Source organism: Hypoxylon fragiforme, assembly GCF_022984875.1.
Source record: "Hypoxylon fragiforme strain CBS 206.31 chromosome Unknown GGS25scaffold_6, whole genome shotgun sequence".
Classification (NCBI taxonomy): Eukaryota; Fungi; Ascomycota; class Sordariomycetes; order Xylariales; family Hypoxylaceae; genus Hypoxylon; species Hypoxylon fragiforme.
In genome coordinates this window covers 1-16,707 of record NW_026054761.1, presented here as the reverse complement: position 1 = coordinate 16,707, position 16,707 = coordinate 1, and the positions used below count along the sequence as shown (strand labels likewise).

General features: G+C 47.0%; 7 protein-coding genes across 7 annotated transcripts; 4 read left to right on the top strand and 3 right to left on the bottom strand.

The window, feature by feature from the left end:
• Positions 1-280: 280 nt before the first annotated feature.
• On the bottom strand, positions 281-1,753 carry GGS25DRAFT_522324 (uncharacterized protein; the record flags this gene model as incomplete). The annotated part of the gene is made up of 5 exons (XM_049264210.1): positions 281-827; positions 901-1,286; positions 1,348-1,449; positions 1,537-1,556; positions 1,609-1,753. 5 exons carry the CDS (start codon positions 1,751-1,753, stop codon positions 281-283), a joined length of 1,200 nt encoding a protein of 399 aa, XP_049115203.1.
• A 3,208-nt stretch (positions 1,754-4,961) lies between these two features.
• GGS25DRAFT_306410 (ankyrin repeat-containing domain protein) lies at positions 4,962-5,602 on the top strand. Its single transcript, XM_049257691.1, has one exon. It carries the CDS (start codon positions 5,038-5,040, stop codon positions 5,449-5,451), a length of 414 nt encoding a protein of 137 aa, XP_049115202.1. The 5' UTR covers positions 4,962-5,037; the 3' UTR covers positions 5,452-5,602.
• GGS25DRAFT_306431 (ankyrin repeat-containing domain protein) lies at positions 5,602-6,836 on the top strand. Its single transcript, XM_049257692.1, has one exon. The coding sequence runs from the start codon at positions 5,753-5,755 to the stop codon at positions 6,785-6,787; it is 1,035 nt and encodes a 344-aa protein (XP_049115201.1). The 5' UTR covers positions 5,602-5,752; the 3' UTR covers positions 6,788-6,836.
• A 1,689-nt stretch (positions 6,837-8,525) lies between these two features.
• On the bottom strand, positions 8,526-8,915 carry GGS25DRAFT_306436 (uncharacterized protein). The gene has a single exon (XM_049257693.1). It carries the CDS (start codon positions 8,829-8,831, stop codon positions 8,595-8,597), a length of 237 nt encoding a protein of 78 aa, XP_049115200.1. The 5' UTR covers positions 8,832-8,915; the 3' UTR covers positions 8,526-8,594.
• On the bottom strand, positions 8,745-9,583 carry GGS25DRAFT_306465 (uncharacterized protein). The gene is made up of 2 exons (XM_049257694.1): positions 8,882-9,583; positions 8,745-8,795 (listed from the first exon to the last, which is right to left on the bottom strand). The coding sequence occupies exon 1, from the start codon at positions 9,454-9,456 to the stop codon at positions 8,941-8,943; it is 516 nt and encodes a 171-aa protein (XP_049115199.1). The 5' UTR covers positions 9,457-9,583; the 3' UTR covers positions 8,745-8,795; positions 8,882-8,940.
• Positions 9,584-11,330: 1,747 nt separating this feature from the next.
• On the top strand, positions 11,331-14,816 carry GGS25DRAFT_306341 (glycosyltransferase family 2 protein). The gene is made up of 4 exons (XM_049257690.1): positions 11,331-11,534; positions 11,608-13,099; positions 13,232-14,247; positions 14,318-14,816. Exons 1-4 carry the CDS (start codon positions 11,463-11,465, stop codon positions 14,453-14,455), a joined length of 2,718 nt encoding a protein of 905 aa, XP_049115198.1. The 5' UTR covers positions 11,331-11,462; the 3' UTR covers positions 14,456-14,816.
• A 1-nt stretch (position 14,817) lies between these two features.
• GGS25DRAFT_306332 (uncharacterized protein) lies at positions 14,818-16,568 on the top strand. The gene is made up of 2 exons (XM_049257689.1): positions 14,818-16,058; positions 16,112-16,568. The coding sequence occupies exons 1-2, from the start codon at positions 15,025-15,027 to the stop codon at positions 16,455-16,457; spliced, it is 1,380 nt and encodes a 459-aa protein (XP_049115197.1). The 5' UTR covers positions 14,818-15,024; the 3' UTR covers positions 16,458-16,568.
• The last annotated feature ends 139 nt before the right edge of the window (positions 16,569-16,707 follow it).

Below are 16,707 nucleotides of genomic sequence, written 5' to 3'. Positions count from 1 at the left end.
TTTGCTTACGCGTTAACATATCGTGATTCTCGACTTGCTCATGATTAACACCGGCTCGTAGAATCTACCTGCCTGTGATATTTATATTAACAAAACTTTAGGTGCCAATCTTATCACGTCCTATCACTATCAAAGTCCTTAATCTTACTGTGCTTGGTAAATACATCTGGTATCAGGGGGTTTTTATAAACAAATAAATGTGAAATCCCTATAACTATCGTTACGTTACAGCTAAGCAGCAGCCAAGAAACGGGAAAAGAGGATGCCAACACAAAAAGGCTCATAATGACTTCGCTATTGAAAAAAAGACTGCTGGGGGATGTACTGGACCACTTTCATCTACATCTGAGTTGTTGAGCGTATGTAATTCTTCCTTGATTTCCACATGTGTTGTGCGTAGAATCCCAGTATTTGCTAGATGCTGAGATTCCAAACAATGTTCCGACCTTGACGCGGTGATGGTAGTCGTGGGCCGTGTTATTAATGCGATACCAGTAAGTCCGAAAGTGGTTTCATCAACCTCATGATACTTTGCCCTTATTGCTAATGACTGAGGGTGCTCAATGAGCCATTGAGATTCCATCTTCTTCTTTGAACCGTTCTCTAGCCCCTTCTCTGATTTCCATAGCGGAGCCAACTTTAGTATTTTGAGTGAAATATCCCGGAAGGCCTTTGGGGCGGCAGTCAAGCAAAAGGAAACGATGGTGAAAGTCATTTCAACGTATATCCAAAGTGATATTGTGAAACGACTGTAGACATCGTTGTGGCTAATACCCCGAACTAGCTTGATACCCTCGTTAAGTGACCCGACTGCGCAGGCACAGACACTATCATATGAACCAACATTAGCATGGTGAGGGTCAAGATCTACAACAGAATGCAGGTAAATCTGATACGTACTTCACACCAAAGAAGAAAATTAGGGCGACTCTTATTTTACTCTTCATAGATATTCGCAGGCGCCAAATGATTCCTTGTGGGAGAGCCACAATCGCAATATCGGAGACCAGGTTGATGATCGGCCCGCTGATCCATGGGTGCGTATAGCCAATGCATCTCCCAGGGATACTTTTGTCCCATATTCTAGCATATGGGACGCAACTAAGGTTGAGTACCACAATCATTGTGGAATAGAATATTACGTTCAAGCCAGCAAGGCCGTGACATATCCACCAAACCGAATTTCTGGATGGACATGGTACGAATATTCTGGTCCATTCCTTTAGAATGCAAACCTTCATGACCATCGTTATTACTTGGGACAGGTTGGAACCAATGTTAACCATCTAAAAGCCTGGATATTAGAAGGTCTGTATGATCTCATCGTAAATGAGTGCACGTACGTACATATAGAACATCCGACGTAGACTTCGCATCGAGCTCATTCGTATATAATCCATAAAACTTAATATAGTAGATGAGGATACAAGTGTAGCCAATGTAAGGACCCTATTTTGAATCCATTTGTTAGAAGTTTCCGATGAGTTTCTGACTGTACACAAGAGTGCCGTATTAACCATAGGGGGGTAAGCTTACAAGGGTAGCAAATGCTAGAACTATAGACAGGTTAGTACTAAGCATTGAATTTCCAAGTATGAAGGAATATACCGTCTTCGAAATGAATCTGTTTCGAACAGAACACTTTGGAATACACTCGCGTGGTAACAAGAAAACCGATGAAAACGACACAACCAATAACCGCGGTGAGGCCTGCCGCGTTATGATTCGTGGAGTCTCCGTACTCAGAAGACATTTCTCAATGAGCTGGGGATTCATATTCCCCTTCAAGTTCCGTAAAGTTATCTAATATATAGTCCTTTCGGATTTAGATATATAAGAAATAGAATCCTCGTACTTTTGTACCTATGCTACACTATTCCCCGATCTATCAAATCAAGGAACTTTAAAGGGAATTAACCATCCTAACGGCGCCTTGTCAATGGCCAAATGCTGTGCCATTACACAACTTACAAGCCATAATATGAAGGGATCATGTCCATGTCCCTCTATCTACGTCCCTTAAGGCAAATTAACCACGCAACCTAGTGTAACTAACGGCGGGAAGGTGGCTTTAATGTAGGGCTGAGTCAATTAAGACCCCGAGACAATATACTAGCAAGCCGTGATGTAATGCCTAAGATCTAACAGGCTTACACTCATCACTGTGTCGGATATAAATCTTTATACCGAGATCATGAATTGCTTATACTTAACCCAGCTCTTTTCATTCGTGTGTATCACTCATACATAGAACAATCGACGAGGTGTCTTATCTAGTATCCGAGTCTTCTTCCCTAAGATTAGCAACATTTCATATTTTACTTCATATGATAAGTCCCGCTTTGCACAATACATAATAGATAGGTACCTAGTAGCAATAGCCCCCGTGAACGTATGGTGGTAATGATGTAACAACGCTCTTTCTAAGACCTGGAGATCTTCTTGCCATTATTGGCTTGCCACACTGAATACCATGTGACACATGCATAATGCTTTCAATAAGAAATGAAGTCAGGGAATGTTGCTGTGTTTCTTCATCCTCTCCCCTCGATATCACCTACATACATCATGGACGCTAATTCTTAGGGGCCTAGCTACTATTACATTGGACCTATTATATATGTATGTAGTCTGTATATGCTATTTGCTATAAATAACGCATTGTGCCATTCTCCAAGTTGGGGCCCTATTGTATCGTGCTGAAGATTCTAGGTAAGGTACTTTCAGGGGTTGGGGGGGAAATACTTGAGTCGTGGAAATGAGAAGTTAATGCTTCGTGAAAGAGTCCATAGATATAAATATACGCCTTGGTTTTAAACCATAGTACCTACCTGGCGCATGGAGAGAACTCACTGACACTACCACGAAGACGTGGGAGACTAATATGCAGAAACTTTCGTTGATGCTACCCCATCAAGGCTGCCAATGTAGAGATATATATAGCACCTCCAGCCTTAGGCAGCTACCAGGCAGCTACCAGGCAGCTACCAGGCACTCGGTAGGCACTATATATCACTGAGGTGTACACTCGAATCGCTTTCCCTTTTTAATTCATCATCTTATTATTCATACGACAACAATGGCAGACCCTTTGAGCACCGTAGCTAGCTTAATAGCCATGGTACAAATAAGCGGCGGAATTATATCGCTATGTTATGACTATCAGCAAACGGTTTAAGATGCGAAAAAAGAAATCATTAGGCTGCAACGAGAAGTGCAATCGTTGTGTGATGTTATTGAGCAATTCCTTCATATACTAGAGGCGGACGATGGCTATCATCTACCCCTGCTGAAGGAGATAAGTGCAAGCGGTAATTCATTGATAGGCTATGAAGAAGGGTTTAGAAAACTGGAAGAGCGCCTACGCACTCCAATTAACAAATGGCGCCGATTGGAACATCCACTGGTATGGCCATTGCGGGAAAAGGATCTCGTGAAAGATCTTGAGGCAGTCCACCGGATGAAGGGTGTCCTTGAATTTAGCCTATTAGCAGATACTGCTTTCTCCATCGTCGAAATCCGGAAGAATACGGAAGACCTTAAACAGACGATAATCGACTCCCAAAGCGATAAGATTTCGACGAAGCAAGAAAGACTTCAAGAAAGACTTCAAACCATACTTGAGTGGCTCGACGCCCCGATCCGTCTCCCAGACATAACGAGCTTTGCAGAAAACGCGCCAAAGATACGGGCTCTTGGCTGTTGATTAGCGAAGAGTTCACAACTTGGACTTAGTCTGGCACATCGTCTCTTTGGATTTATGGTATCCCAGGTTATGGCAAAAGCGTTCTTAGCTCTGCCGTCATCGAACACGCCCGGCATCATGATTCATCACAAGCAAGGTCTACGGCACTGGTATATTATCATTTTGACTTCAGCAGTGTCGCAGTTTCAAGGCCTATCCCAATGTTACGTTTTTTGATCTCACAGCTATTGATTTGTTACGAGGAGCCACAGAGTGCTTTGGAAACTTGCGCAGAGAAATACTTCTACAACACGTGCTGCCGGACTAACCGAACGTTGATTTATTATGATGGTATTCCTCAGCCAACAGTCGAAGATCTACTCAAAACACTACACGGGATTCTGGAAGAGATCAAGGAGACTGTCTTGGTGATCGACGCCCTTGATGAGTGTATAGACCAAGATGAACTACTTGAAATCCTGGATACTATCTTCTCGTGGGACATCAACGGCTTGCGAATCTTCATCAGTAGTAGAGCGACGCCTGGAATTTCTGGTCTATTAGACTCGAGGGCCACAGCAAGTGTGGAAGCAAAAAGCGAAATCGTGGATGGTGACATCAAGACATTTATTCAAGAACAGGTAGTCAAGCACCCAAAGCTTCGGAAATGGCCCATCAGCCTACGGAACAAGATTCAAAACACTCTCACGAATGGGGCGGGTGGGATGTTGCGATGGGTTGATTGCCAATTATCCATCCTCGGAAAATGCGTGACAATCAGAGGCGTGAAGAAAGCACCCAAAACCCTTCCAAAGACACTATCGGAAACATACAGCTTAACACTTCTTTCCACCGACGAATGTTATTGGGACTATGCCATATTAATTCTGCTGTTATTTGCCATATAATCCAAACCGATCTTGCTGGAAGAAGCTATAGACATTCTGGCAATTGATTTCGAGGCGGAGGTAGCCCCTTGTTTTGACGAGGATCTTTGAATGCCTGACGAGATGGACATTATAGCTACATGCGCAACCCCCATTAATACGACAGTGATACGCCGACTAGGAACGAATGGGGAAATAATCGAGTATACTGAGCTAGGCCTGGCTCATTATACCGTGAAAGAATACCTTCTGTCTGAGGTTTTTCAGACACAGAGGTGTCCATTCATAAGGGAAGCGCAACTATATTCCCATGCAGCCCAGGTATTACTTGCATACCTCCCAAATCTCAAAGAGAAACTTACTTCGGAATTGTTGAAGAACCGGTTTTCAGCACGTCATGCAGCTGCATCAAGGACTTTGTATTATCAACGAGCGCAACAAGATTCTATTCTAGAAGGGCTATCTATGAAGCTGTTGCAGAACGGCGGCGAAGCACAGCCTTACAAGAACTCGTGTAGATTGTTTGACCCTAACCGACCCTGGCGAAAACCGGATCTCAAGCGCGAGAAGTTCTTGTCCCCCTTGTACAGTGCCTGCTTCCAAGACCTACAGCCCATTGTGTCCGCGCTGCTTGAAGCGGGCGTAGACCCTGACGATGAGAATCATGGCTATGGATCCTGCCTACGGGTAGCGGCATCTAAGGGACATCTCGGAACTGTCAAGGCCTTGCTCAAAGCAGGCGCGAATGTAAAAGACGGGGTAGACACTTACGTAGAATGGTTATGCCGCAACTACATCATAGCAGCATCAGCTGCCGGCCACGCCGATGTCGTGGCACTGCTGCTAGAACACGGTGCGGACCCGAACAGTTTTTATTGAGCTACGGGCCAGCGCTGACAGAGGCTGCTCGTCAAAACCACGTTGAAATCATTCGCCTGCTGATGGGAGCGGGGGCGGGTGCGGACCCAGACCAGTACCATTTTAAGCCTAGGGACATGAATCCAGTGGAAGCAGCCTCGAAACGGGGTTATAAGGAGTGTGTCGCACTGATGTTTCCCAAGGCCTCCGAGAGACCAATACTGGCTACATTGTTTGAGGTCTTCGAGTTCGGCAAAAGCGGCGACCCCCCCAAGACCCTAAGCTTCTAGGAGTCTTCATTCCCTATGTCCCAGATGTCGTGATGTATTTCGCGTCAGCCTTAGGGTACAAGGACTTGGTGATGGATCTGCTATCGCAAGGCGCTAAGACAGAGACCGACCTGCACGGTTGCTTCACAAGGATACCTAGATCAGCCCTGGTGCAAGCTTGCTTCGAGGGCCATTTGTCTATAGCTAAGTACTTGATTGAGAAAGGAGCGGACGTCAATGCAAGGTCGGCAAACCGTGAGCTGTGCACGTACGCACTAGATAGCGCCGCTATGGGAGGGCATGCCTCGATCGTCGACCTCCTCCTCCAGAACGGCGCCGACGTTAACGCCAACGGGCGGATGGGGCCCGCACTGCAGATCGCCTGCTATCACGGCAACAAAGCGATCGCCAAGACGCTAGTTGACCACGGCGCCTCGCTCACGTGCGGCGACGGCTGCGATGGCGGCCCTGTGCAAGCAGCCCTGCGGGGCGATGACATGGAGCTGCTGCAATACATCGTGGGCGCCGGCGCTGACATTAACCTGCCTGTGGGTCCAAGCTGCCCGTACATCAGCGACGACGTCATCGTCTCCGGGAGTGCCATCCAAGCCGCCGTCGCGAAGTCCGACCGGAAAATAGTCGACTGGCTGCTCGACCACGGCGCAAACGTGAACTTGTGCGGTCCCGCCTTCTCCACCGGCCCTCTTTCCATTGCGGCTAAGCGCGGAGACATCGATATGGTCCGCCGGGTCATGGAGGCCGGTGCCGATATTAGCCAAGATGGCGTGGGCTTCTTCGCACCGCCTGCACTCTTTGAAGCCGCGAGGGCTGGGCACGTGGAGGTGATCAAGTGTTTAGTCGAAGCGGGGGCTGATGTGAACGCTGTCGGTAAGCGCACTGTTGGTGGGCGATACGGCGAATCCGTTACCGTGCTTGCCGAAGCCTGCAGGCGCAATATTGTGGCGGTTGTGGAGGCGCTGCTAGAAGCCGGCGCGGATGTCCACCGTTGCTGTTGCTTGAAGAGCCAAGAGGAGCCGCCCATCATGGTTGTGGCCCGCTCCGGCTCGGTGGACATAGTTCGCGCGTAAGCCAAGCACGGGGCTAACGTCAGCGAGCAGGTGAAGGACGGCTGGACGGCATTCCACATCGCCTCAGGGAGGAAAGGCAGGAGTGAGGTAGTGCGGGCGCTAGTCTGTGAGCTCTCGGCTGATGCCTCGCTTGCACTGGGCAATGGGTGTCTGCCCATTCACTCGCCAGCTAGCTGGGACAAGCCGGAGTGCATACAGGTGCTGGTCGAAACGGGTACGGATATCAACGCGCGCGGAATGGATGGCAGGACTGCCCTTCACTGGGTAGCAGCAGCAGATTCTGCTGGCCAGAATGCGGTGAAGTGGCTGCTGGATCATGGGGCGGATGATACAATAGAGAAGCATGACACTATTATGACGGAATGGGATTATGCGGAGTTGAGAGCGTCGCAGAAAGAGCCAGCTGGAATCGAGATCGTGGAGATATTTGAGGCGAGGAAGCAGAATTGTCATGTATAGGCAGTTTACGTGGTATTTCTTTAACCCTACTGCTGACGATGCATTAAGTACCCCATGTAGTAACTGAGCTCATTTTCACTCTCATTACCTGATAAGTTAGGCATATTTTTTGGAGGGATTACCAACGCTGAGTAAATAGGCACATAATTATATCTCTTAGAGCCTCGCAAAAGCTGCCGTGAACACAGCGTCCAAGACGGTAATCCTATCGAACCCCCTACCCATGACCAAACGGTCGCTGTTCCGGCTACGCGTGAAATTGAGCACCGCCGGGGAGCTGTTCGCCACGCCGAGGAAGATTAGGGCCGTCACATCCAGCGCTCTATCCCGCCCACCAGCACAGACGACGGCTGCCATAGAGCATACAGTCGGGGCGCGGCAAGGGCCGCTAGCGACGAGTTCATACCCCCTAGGTAAGCTAGGATGTCATGGTGCCACGAGTCGCCTGAAAGGAACGGTTGATTTACGCTGGTGTGGGGAGACTGCCTGCGACGTGAGGTGCGGTCCATAAGACGGGGTTCATTGAACCTGAATTGGTAGAAGGCGCTGTTGATAAGTCAGTACTTAGGTTCTCATAAACTCAACTCCGTATTTCCATGGTCAGATAGAGACATGCACACCTTGTAAACCATAGCTAATGCGACAAAGATGTATTTCAAATTTGTTCTCTAATCATAAATAATTCCAGCGATTCGCAAACTTACTAATCCAGCATAGAGGGTATTGGTTAAGCCGGGCTGCAGGAATACGGAGAACATTTTGCGATGATGTGATGTGTAGTCTGATAATGTGGGAATAGCAACGTTGTTGAAACTTAACCTAGGTACCTAGGCAATCTAACCTAGTTTATATTATAAGGCTGAGCTAACTGGTGAAGGTCAGGCAACCGAAGTGGATCGTGATTATTTTGTATTGTTGACCGCGAGAATATTGCTACTTACTATGTACATAACACCTAAAACCGAGGCGTGACCCACGCGGCACCGAATAAATAGCTCCGCCACATCCAGTCTTCATGAAATTTTCGATCGTTAATTGCCCCTGCTGCTCACCCCGGATCCCCGTTGTAGTGGAGGTATGGATCTACGATACAGCCCTCGGAAGTCATGGGAGTAAGATGGGGCGGATGGACCGGGCTCAGGCAGCTAGCTATCACATAAGCTAAATGTATTTTTTTTTTAATGGGATCCATTAGTTACTTCTACTCCATCTATACTAGTATTACAGTCACCAGATTCAAGCTTTTAAACCTGCTTCATTGCTTTTGTTCACAACAATCAAGCACAGCTCATCTTATTGCGTTGGCCAAGTACTATTTGTTGGCGGTGGCTTTGTATAAAAGATGTGACTATTTAAAAAAGCGGCTAGATTGTCTTAGAGCTGCATAGAAGTAAAACATGAAGTAGATGAAAATGTAGTTATGTATATCGAATTTGCTTTTTGACGTCCTCCATCTCATCCACCCCCGTGATATAATTGCGAATATCGAAAGAAGAAAAGGAATTATAATACGTAGATAGGTATTCGTTGCAGGTGCCTGAGGAGCCATGTGTCTTATGGACCATGGCTCCACTAAGCCTGCCATATATTAGCACTCCGCCATCATAGTATGGAGTAAAGCAAGCAGTCTTCCATCCTTCTTCCTTCCGTTTGGTTGCAGTTTGCCCTGCAACAGTATTAAACCAAATGCGATATCAAATCTGAATAGCACCGAATGCAGTGGCCGAGAAGAGCAAAGCCCCGATAGCGAATCCTAAGACAGTCGTCGTGGTTTGGGGTTTGGTGAGCGGGGCGGCACCAGGCGTGGCTGTGCTGGAACTATCATCATCATCGCTGTTGCTGTCGCCAGTCTTCGTCGCGCTATCGGATGAAATAACGCTTGCCGACGCGCTCGCGTCAATTTCCCCTGCGCCGGTTGCCGTAGCTGTCGCTGTGGTGTTTCCTCTGCAAAACACGTCCTGCCACTTAGCACCTTTGTCGTAAAGGCAGTCGGTAAGGTCCGCTACGGTCTGGTCTACAGCCAGACAGTAAAGACCGCAGTTGTTATAGTAGCTGACCACATCCGCATCCTCGCAACATTCGGACATCATGTTGATATAGTTGTCGGCGTAGGGCATCGCGCAGACGGCATCTCTAGAAGGAATATCGTAGAGATTAGTACACACCGCCGAAGTCGTCGGGACGGCAGTTGAGGTGGTTTGAGTGGCCATAGTGATGATTGTTTTTATTTTCAATATCGACAAAAATATCAAGTAGAATGGAAGGGAATATAGATCTGATGCTCGGCAAGAGGAAAACTATTGATTTTGTTGATGGTGGATTGGAATATGTTATTTAATGCCATGATGCCGTGGCGGCGATCGTGCGAGATTCAGGAGAACCATGGCTGTGAAGGGCTTGGCAAATGTACTATTGACACACTGGAGATCAATCCGCACCCAGAAACATCTTCCCATATGGATCTTTATCCTATTAATATTTTCACACACACATACATATGTACAGTGGGTGGCATTAAGTTTGAAACTTTTTTCTGTACAGCAAAGTAGCACTAAGCCGCTAGACCGGTTTTGGACACAGTCTAGCTCAATAGTGGCTAGCGCTTGACATGAAAAGCAGCCACGGTACATTTATCACGTGACTACCTTCAGCATCACCATCTCCTTTGAGTATTTTCTTTTATTTGAATAGATGGAGCAAATCTTGTCGCAATATAGTGCAACAAAATTCAAAATGCTTCTGAGCTAGATATATATATTATTCCATTAATTACATGTTTATTAATGCTACTTTCGAAAAGTTATTTGATTTGAAACGGATTGATTATTCAATAAGCTGGGCACCATCCGGTGTGGCAGGTGTTGTTGGGTAAGTAGTTGCAAATGTGGCGGACTTTTAAAGCTAGCCCATATGGGTTAGTATGTAAATATTGTGGCTCAGCAGCACCTTGTAATACAAAAAAAAGTTTCAAACTTAATGCCACCCACTGTACATGCACCTGGATAGTAGCGTAACTCCTAGGTTCTGCATTGTTAGGCATACAAAAACATCGCGTAGTTGGTCAACTATTTAGATAGGCTATTTATGTTTCAATTTTGTGCTTAAAGACTGCCAAGCATGAAAATCGTATATTTTTCAAGGTTAGTTCCAAGCTTGGGGGGGAGAAGTTTTAAACGAATCAGAATCATTTAGCTTAGATCAACTATTGGTTTTTCTTTTCACTCTGTTTTTCTTTCATGTTTCTAAAATGAGGTTGTGAGAAGGAAATACATATATGTAAACATTATTATTTTACATAGGTACCTACTTAGCATTCACACACAGAGTAACCTGTTGACTTCAAAGTGGCTAGGTACCTACCACAACAGAGCTGACAGAATCGACCATGTAGGATTTCCAGTGCAGTGGAACACTACCTTAGCTGCTTAGGTACCTACTACTCACTAGGGTTAGGTAGCATCGGGAACGATGGACGGACAAGCGCATAAATAAGTCCCACTCTCTTTTCTCGTATAAACTGTACAGATTATGGAGGTTTGCTATAAGCCACAGTGCTCAAGCCAACCCAACTCGCCCGGCAGCCAAGACTTTAAGCAGCCGGCACTCCGCCTCAGCTATACGAACTACTAAGATCCGGACGAAAAAGGCCGACTAATGTAATGCCTTGGACTCACTCCCGGTGGGTACACACACGATGACGTTATTCTCGACATTCATGGTATGTAGGTATGTATGTACATGTAGGACCTACATGTAGGCGTATATACATACATATGTACCTATGTAAGTAAGAAATCCCGCAGGCAGCATAGCTTGAAGTAAGGGACGTAAAGAACCCCGAGTGACTAGCATAAAGAAATGCGCGATTGGGCTGTACACTTAAAGACCCAGATTTCTTTATTTAGTAATGCTGATTGTGGTGCCATATGTCCTATTTCAATTCGCCTTTGACGTCTTGTTTCTCGTATTACTCAGCTTTTCCCGGCGTTGCTTTTTGCTATTCATCACTTTGGTCTTTAGATATCTTTTTCTCCAAGTAAATTCATTCACCAGTTCTGTTGTGATGTAAAATCGTGTTTGCGGCCAAATACAAGGTGTAATCATACCCATTTGTGGCTTCACTTTTGTCAACCTACCGATCTATAGCTTGATACGGCCCACTGCAACAAATATCGATTTAGAAAAAAATTACTAGCTACTGGAATGAGAACATAAGATGGACTCAGGAAACAGCCAACCCTACTCTAGGGGGTACGAATTACGGGATATCCCTCCCGGGGAATCAACCGTATGTCTGACCTTCAGTCTATCTCGTTTGTATGTATAACTTTGAACAGCGTCTCTAATATTAAACTTAAAAGGAACGCCTTAACTTTCCCGAGCATGAAGCGTACGGCGACCGTCCTTATTCCCTACATGACCCACAAATTCACGGCTACGACCCCGATAGACTCGATCGGCCTATCTCCTCCCCCACATCCGAATACAGTGGCGAGACTGCCCATCAAGGGGTATATCATTTACCTCCCTCGCGGAGTGTAACCCACGCCGCTGATGATTTAGAGCAAGCCCAGTTTGCCGGCGGTTTTGGGTACGGTAGGCCTCCGTCTACCTACAACGAGCTTGAAACCTGGACGGAGCGACAGCAAGCCCCTTTTGATAACTCCAATGGAGCAGGAGGTCTCCGGCGGCGCAACACGAGGAAAATAAAGCTTGCACAGGGCCTCCAAGGTTCCGTTCTGAGCACCGAGTATCCCGTCCCCACTCCCATTCGAAATGCCACCGAAGCTCAGTATCGAGATGGCGAGGAGTTTAGGACGATGCGATACACCGCTGCCACTTGCGACCCTAACGACTTCACGCTTATGAACGGATATGATCTGCGTCCGCGTATGTATAATCGACATACCGAACTTGTGATCGCTATCACATACTACAACGAAGACAAGATTCTCTTCGCCAGAACGATGCATGGAGTGATGCAGAATGTCCGCGATATAGTGAAGCTCAAGAAATCGACGTTTTGGAGTAAGAGCGGCCCAGCATGGCAGAAGATAGTGGTATGTTTGGTGTTCGATGGTATCGAGAAGGCAGACAAGAGTGTGCTCGACGTTCTCGGAACGATCGGCGTCTACCAGGATGGCGTGGTCAAGAAAGACATCGACGGGAAAGAAACCGTGGCCCACATTTTCGAATTCACGAGCCAGATCTCCATTACCCCTGATCAACAGCTTATCCTGCCCAAGCCTGATGACCCTACCAACCTACCCCCTGTACAGCTCCTATTCTGCCTTAAGCAAAAGAATAGTAAGAAGATCAACTCGCATCGTTGGCTATTTAACGCGTTTGGCCGCATTCTGAATCCCGAAGTCGTGATCCTCATAGACGCCGGAACGAAGCCGAGTCCTCGGTCCCTGCTCGCTCTATGGGAGGGCTTCTACAACGACAAGGATCTTGGCGGCGCCTGCGGAGAGATCCATGCTATGCTGGGTAGACGTGGTAAGAAGCTACTTAACCCCATCGTGGCCATCCAAAATTTCGAATACAAGATCTCCAATGTGCTAGACAAGCCCCTAGAGAGCTCGTTCGGATACGTCACAGTCCTGCCAGGCGCCTTTTCCGCTTACCGGTTCCGGGCTATTATGGGTCGCCCCTTGGATCAGTATTTTCATGGCGACCATACGCTGTCGAAGATATTGGGCAAAAAGGGCATAGACAACATGAACATCTTTAAGAAGAACATGTTCCTTGCTGAAGATAGAATTCTCTGCTTCGAGCTGGTCGCGAAGGCTGGACAGAAGTGGCATTTGAGCTATATCAAAGCCGCCAAGGGAGAAACAGATGTACCTGAAGGTAAGTGGCTTGGTTCCTTTTCTATTCAAACTTCAATGTCTGGGAGGTGGTTCACGTGATACTAAAACGGCCATCGTGCGATCTTTATTTCCCCGAAAGTGGAGTGGCTGCTAACCCCTGAACGTGGAACAGGTCCCGCCGAATTCCTCAGTCAACGTCGACGATGGCTGAACGGCTCCTTTGCGGCATCGTTATATTCTCTCATACACTTCAATCGACTTTATAAGTCCGGACACAACATCGTGCGGATGTTCTTCCTGCACATCCAGTTCCTATACAACTTTGCCCAGATCCTTTTCAGTTGGTTCTCCATCGCGTCATATTGGCTCACCACAGTCGTCATCATGGATCTCGTCGGTACCGGTGTCCCAGCTAGTGGCTATCGCGGCTGGCCGTTTGGTGACATCGCAACCCCCATCGTGAATACGCTAATTAAGGATATTTACTTGGTTTTCATCGTCGTCCAGTTCATTCTCGCCCTCGGAAATCGTCCCAAGGGGTCTAGGCACTCCTATGTTGCCTCCTACGTTGTTTTTGGTTTGATACAGGCTTACATCATAGTTCTGTCTTTCTACCTGGTCTTCCGTGCCCTGAGAACACCCATTGCCGATCAGATAGACACCTCGAGTGCCGGCGCGTTTTTCAACAGCATGTTCGGTACCGGAAGCGTGGCTGGTGTCATTTTGATTGCCATCATCACCATCTATGGTCTCAACTACGTAGCTTCATTCATTTACCTAGACCCATGGCACATGTTCCACTCGTTTCCCCAGTACCTCATCCTGGCATCTACCTACATCAATATCGTCATGGTTTACGCCTTCAACAACTGGCACGATGTTTCATGGGGCACTAAGGGCTCTGATGAGACAGCAGCTCTGCCATCCGTACATGTCCTCAAGGATGAAAAAACCAACGCCCCCGTGATCGAGGAGGTAGAGAGAGAACAGAATGATATCGATAGTCTGTTTGCGAAGACTGTCTATCGAGCCCTTGCTCCTGTCGAGGAAGAGGAGGTTGTGGAAAAGAAGGACACAGAAGACTCGTACAAGTCCTTCCGAACCGGTCTAGTCATCTCGTGGATATTATCAAACATGCTATTAATTGTTTTCGTCACCAGCGACGACTTTCAGTCGTTGGGTGTTGGGGTATGGACTATACTCTCTTCCCTTGAAATCAACAGTATCTTGTCTTGCTAACATCAATTGTGTGATTTAGGTAGCAGCTACCACTCGAACACCTGGATACTTTCGCTTCCTCCTCTTTGCTACGGCGGTCCTTGCCCTGGTCCGTTTCCTTGGGTTTTTGTGGTTTATAAGCAAGACGAGCATCATGTGTTGTTTCGCTAGAAAATAAATCAGACAGTCTTTTTTTGGGTTATTTGGGCGTTTGGGATCATGATGTAACTTTGCATGGCTGCCGGTTCAAGGACATTGGCCTCGAGATTATTACAGCATTTTGGAATGAAAAGGTCCAGGTCGGAACTAAGGTCATAGCGACATCTGCATATGGTAACATAAAAACTTAATAGAGTAGGTACTTTATTGGTTGATGATGCTCATAGTTGGTTCATGAGCAGGAAATTCGAATATTTTCAGAACAAGATCATGTGATATACTGAATATCAACATAGATCAATGACCCCCCCCACGTGATATCCTGTTGGGTAGCCCGTTTGCATTGTTGGGTAGCATTAATGAATTTCCCGTTTGCTCGCCCAATTCTACTTTCCAATCCCATAGAATTCTCATGAACTACAACTTCCATCCCAACCATTAGCATAACCTCATACATGCTAAATCTTTCTTCTTCCTCAATACCACTGTACCCCTTTTTTCGTGAAGAGGCCCATCAACGTCCTATTGCCCTACAGGAAACCTCGCCAGAAACCTTGAACCCAAAAATTGGTTGGGAATATCTCCGCAATGTCTAAACTCGAAGTTCCAGTCTCTAACTGGTCTTCTATCGACGATGAGACCACCAGCCTTATCCTTAGTCTTTTACTAGATGACATCAAGCACGCAACATCGTCGGGTAAGGGCAAGCAAGTTGAGGGTACCCTGGCAGATATAGACTTAGCTATTCAGCTTTACACCGAGGAGTTGGAAAAGGCAGCAATGTTCACGTCTGATCATCGGATGACAAAGAGTATCCAGATGGCTTGCCAGATGGATTCTGAGGCCCTCATTCAATCTGAGCGTGAAGAGCAGATGGCCCACCACGACCACGAAGTTTCGACATTAATCCAACAACAGAATTCAGAAGTGTCGGAGACAGAAATCGATTACGCCGACCCGTCAGTCGCAGAGTTAGAGCTTTTGGACAAGCTGTCCGCGATATATATCACTGGTATAGACGATGACAAGACTGATGATGAGGGTTGCGTTGAGATCGCCAACACAGAAACAGCAGGGCAACCCGAATGCTCTTCCTGGGCTGCTTCTCGCAAGTCCCAAAACGTGACTCGTAAGCGGAGATGTCTAGCCTGTGACGACAAGACGCATTTCACAAATCTAGCACGAGCTACCTGTGGACACGAGTACTGTCGCGATTGTCTTGGACAGCTATTCCAGAATGCGATGTCCGATGAGACACTTTTTCCACCACGATGCTGTCGACAACCCATCCCGCTCGACCAGAATCTCCTCTTCCTCGCCGAGGATTTGGTACGCCAGTTTCGCGTCAAAGCTGTGGAATTTGCAACACCGCAACGGACGTACTGCACTCGACGAACATGTTCCGCATTCATCCATCCGGATAACTGCCAACTTGGCATCGCAACTTGTGCTGATTGCGGCCACCAGACGTGCACTACTTGCAAAGGGCCCTCGCACTCTGGGGACTGCCCCCACGATGAAGATCTACAAAAGGTTCTTGAAATTGCGAAGGAAGAAAGATGGCAACGATGCCCGGGATGCCTTTCAATGATTGAATTAGAAACTGGCTGCTTTCACATGACGTAAGTATTACAGATAGGGTCGTAAGTGAGATGCTAACCATTCATCTCTTTAGCTGTAAGTGCGGCTCGGAGTTTTGTTATCTTTGTAGTAAACTATGGAAAAGCTGCGATTGTCGCCACTGGGACGAGCACCGTCTTCTCAATCGCGCCGAGGAGATTGAAAATAGAAACCATGCCAACAATCGGGGTCCCTATGTTCCCCCGGCGGATCGGAGAGAGAACCTTGGCCGCATTATGCAAAACTTACGAGACCACCACGAGTGTGACCACTTCAACTGGAGCACCCGATCTGGGAGATTCCGATGTGAAGAATGTCATGATTTCTTGCCAAATTATATCTTCGAATGTCGACAATGTAACATCCTTGCTTGCAGAAGATGTAGATTTAATCGATTCTAAGGACTGAGGTGGTGAATCTGGGAAGGTAGGGATACATCTGTCGGTACTTTGGTAGTATTTAAGGTAGACGTTACAAAATGCGAAGAATTCGAGGGTTAGGGTTAGGGTTAGGGTTAGGGTTAGGGTTAGGGTTAGGGTTAGGGTTAGGGTTAGGGTTAGGGTTAGGGTTAGGGTTAGGGTTAGGGTTAGGGTTAGGGTTAGGGTTAGGGTTAGGGTTAGGGTTAGGGTTAGGGTTAGGGTTAGGGTTAGG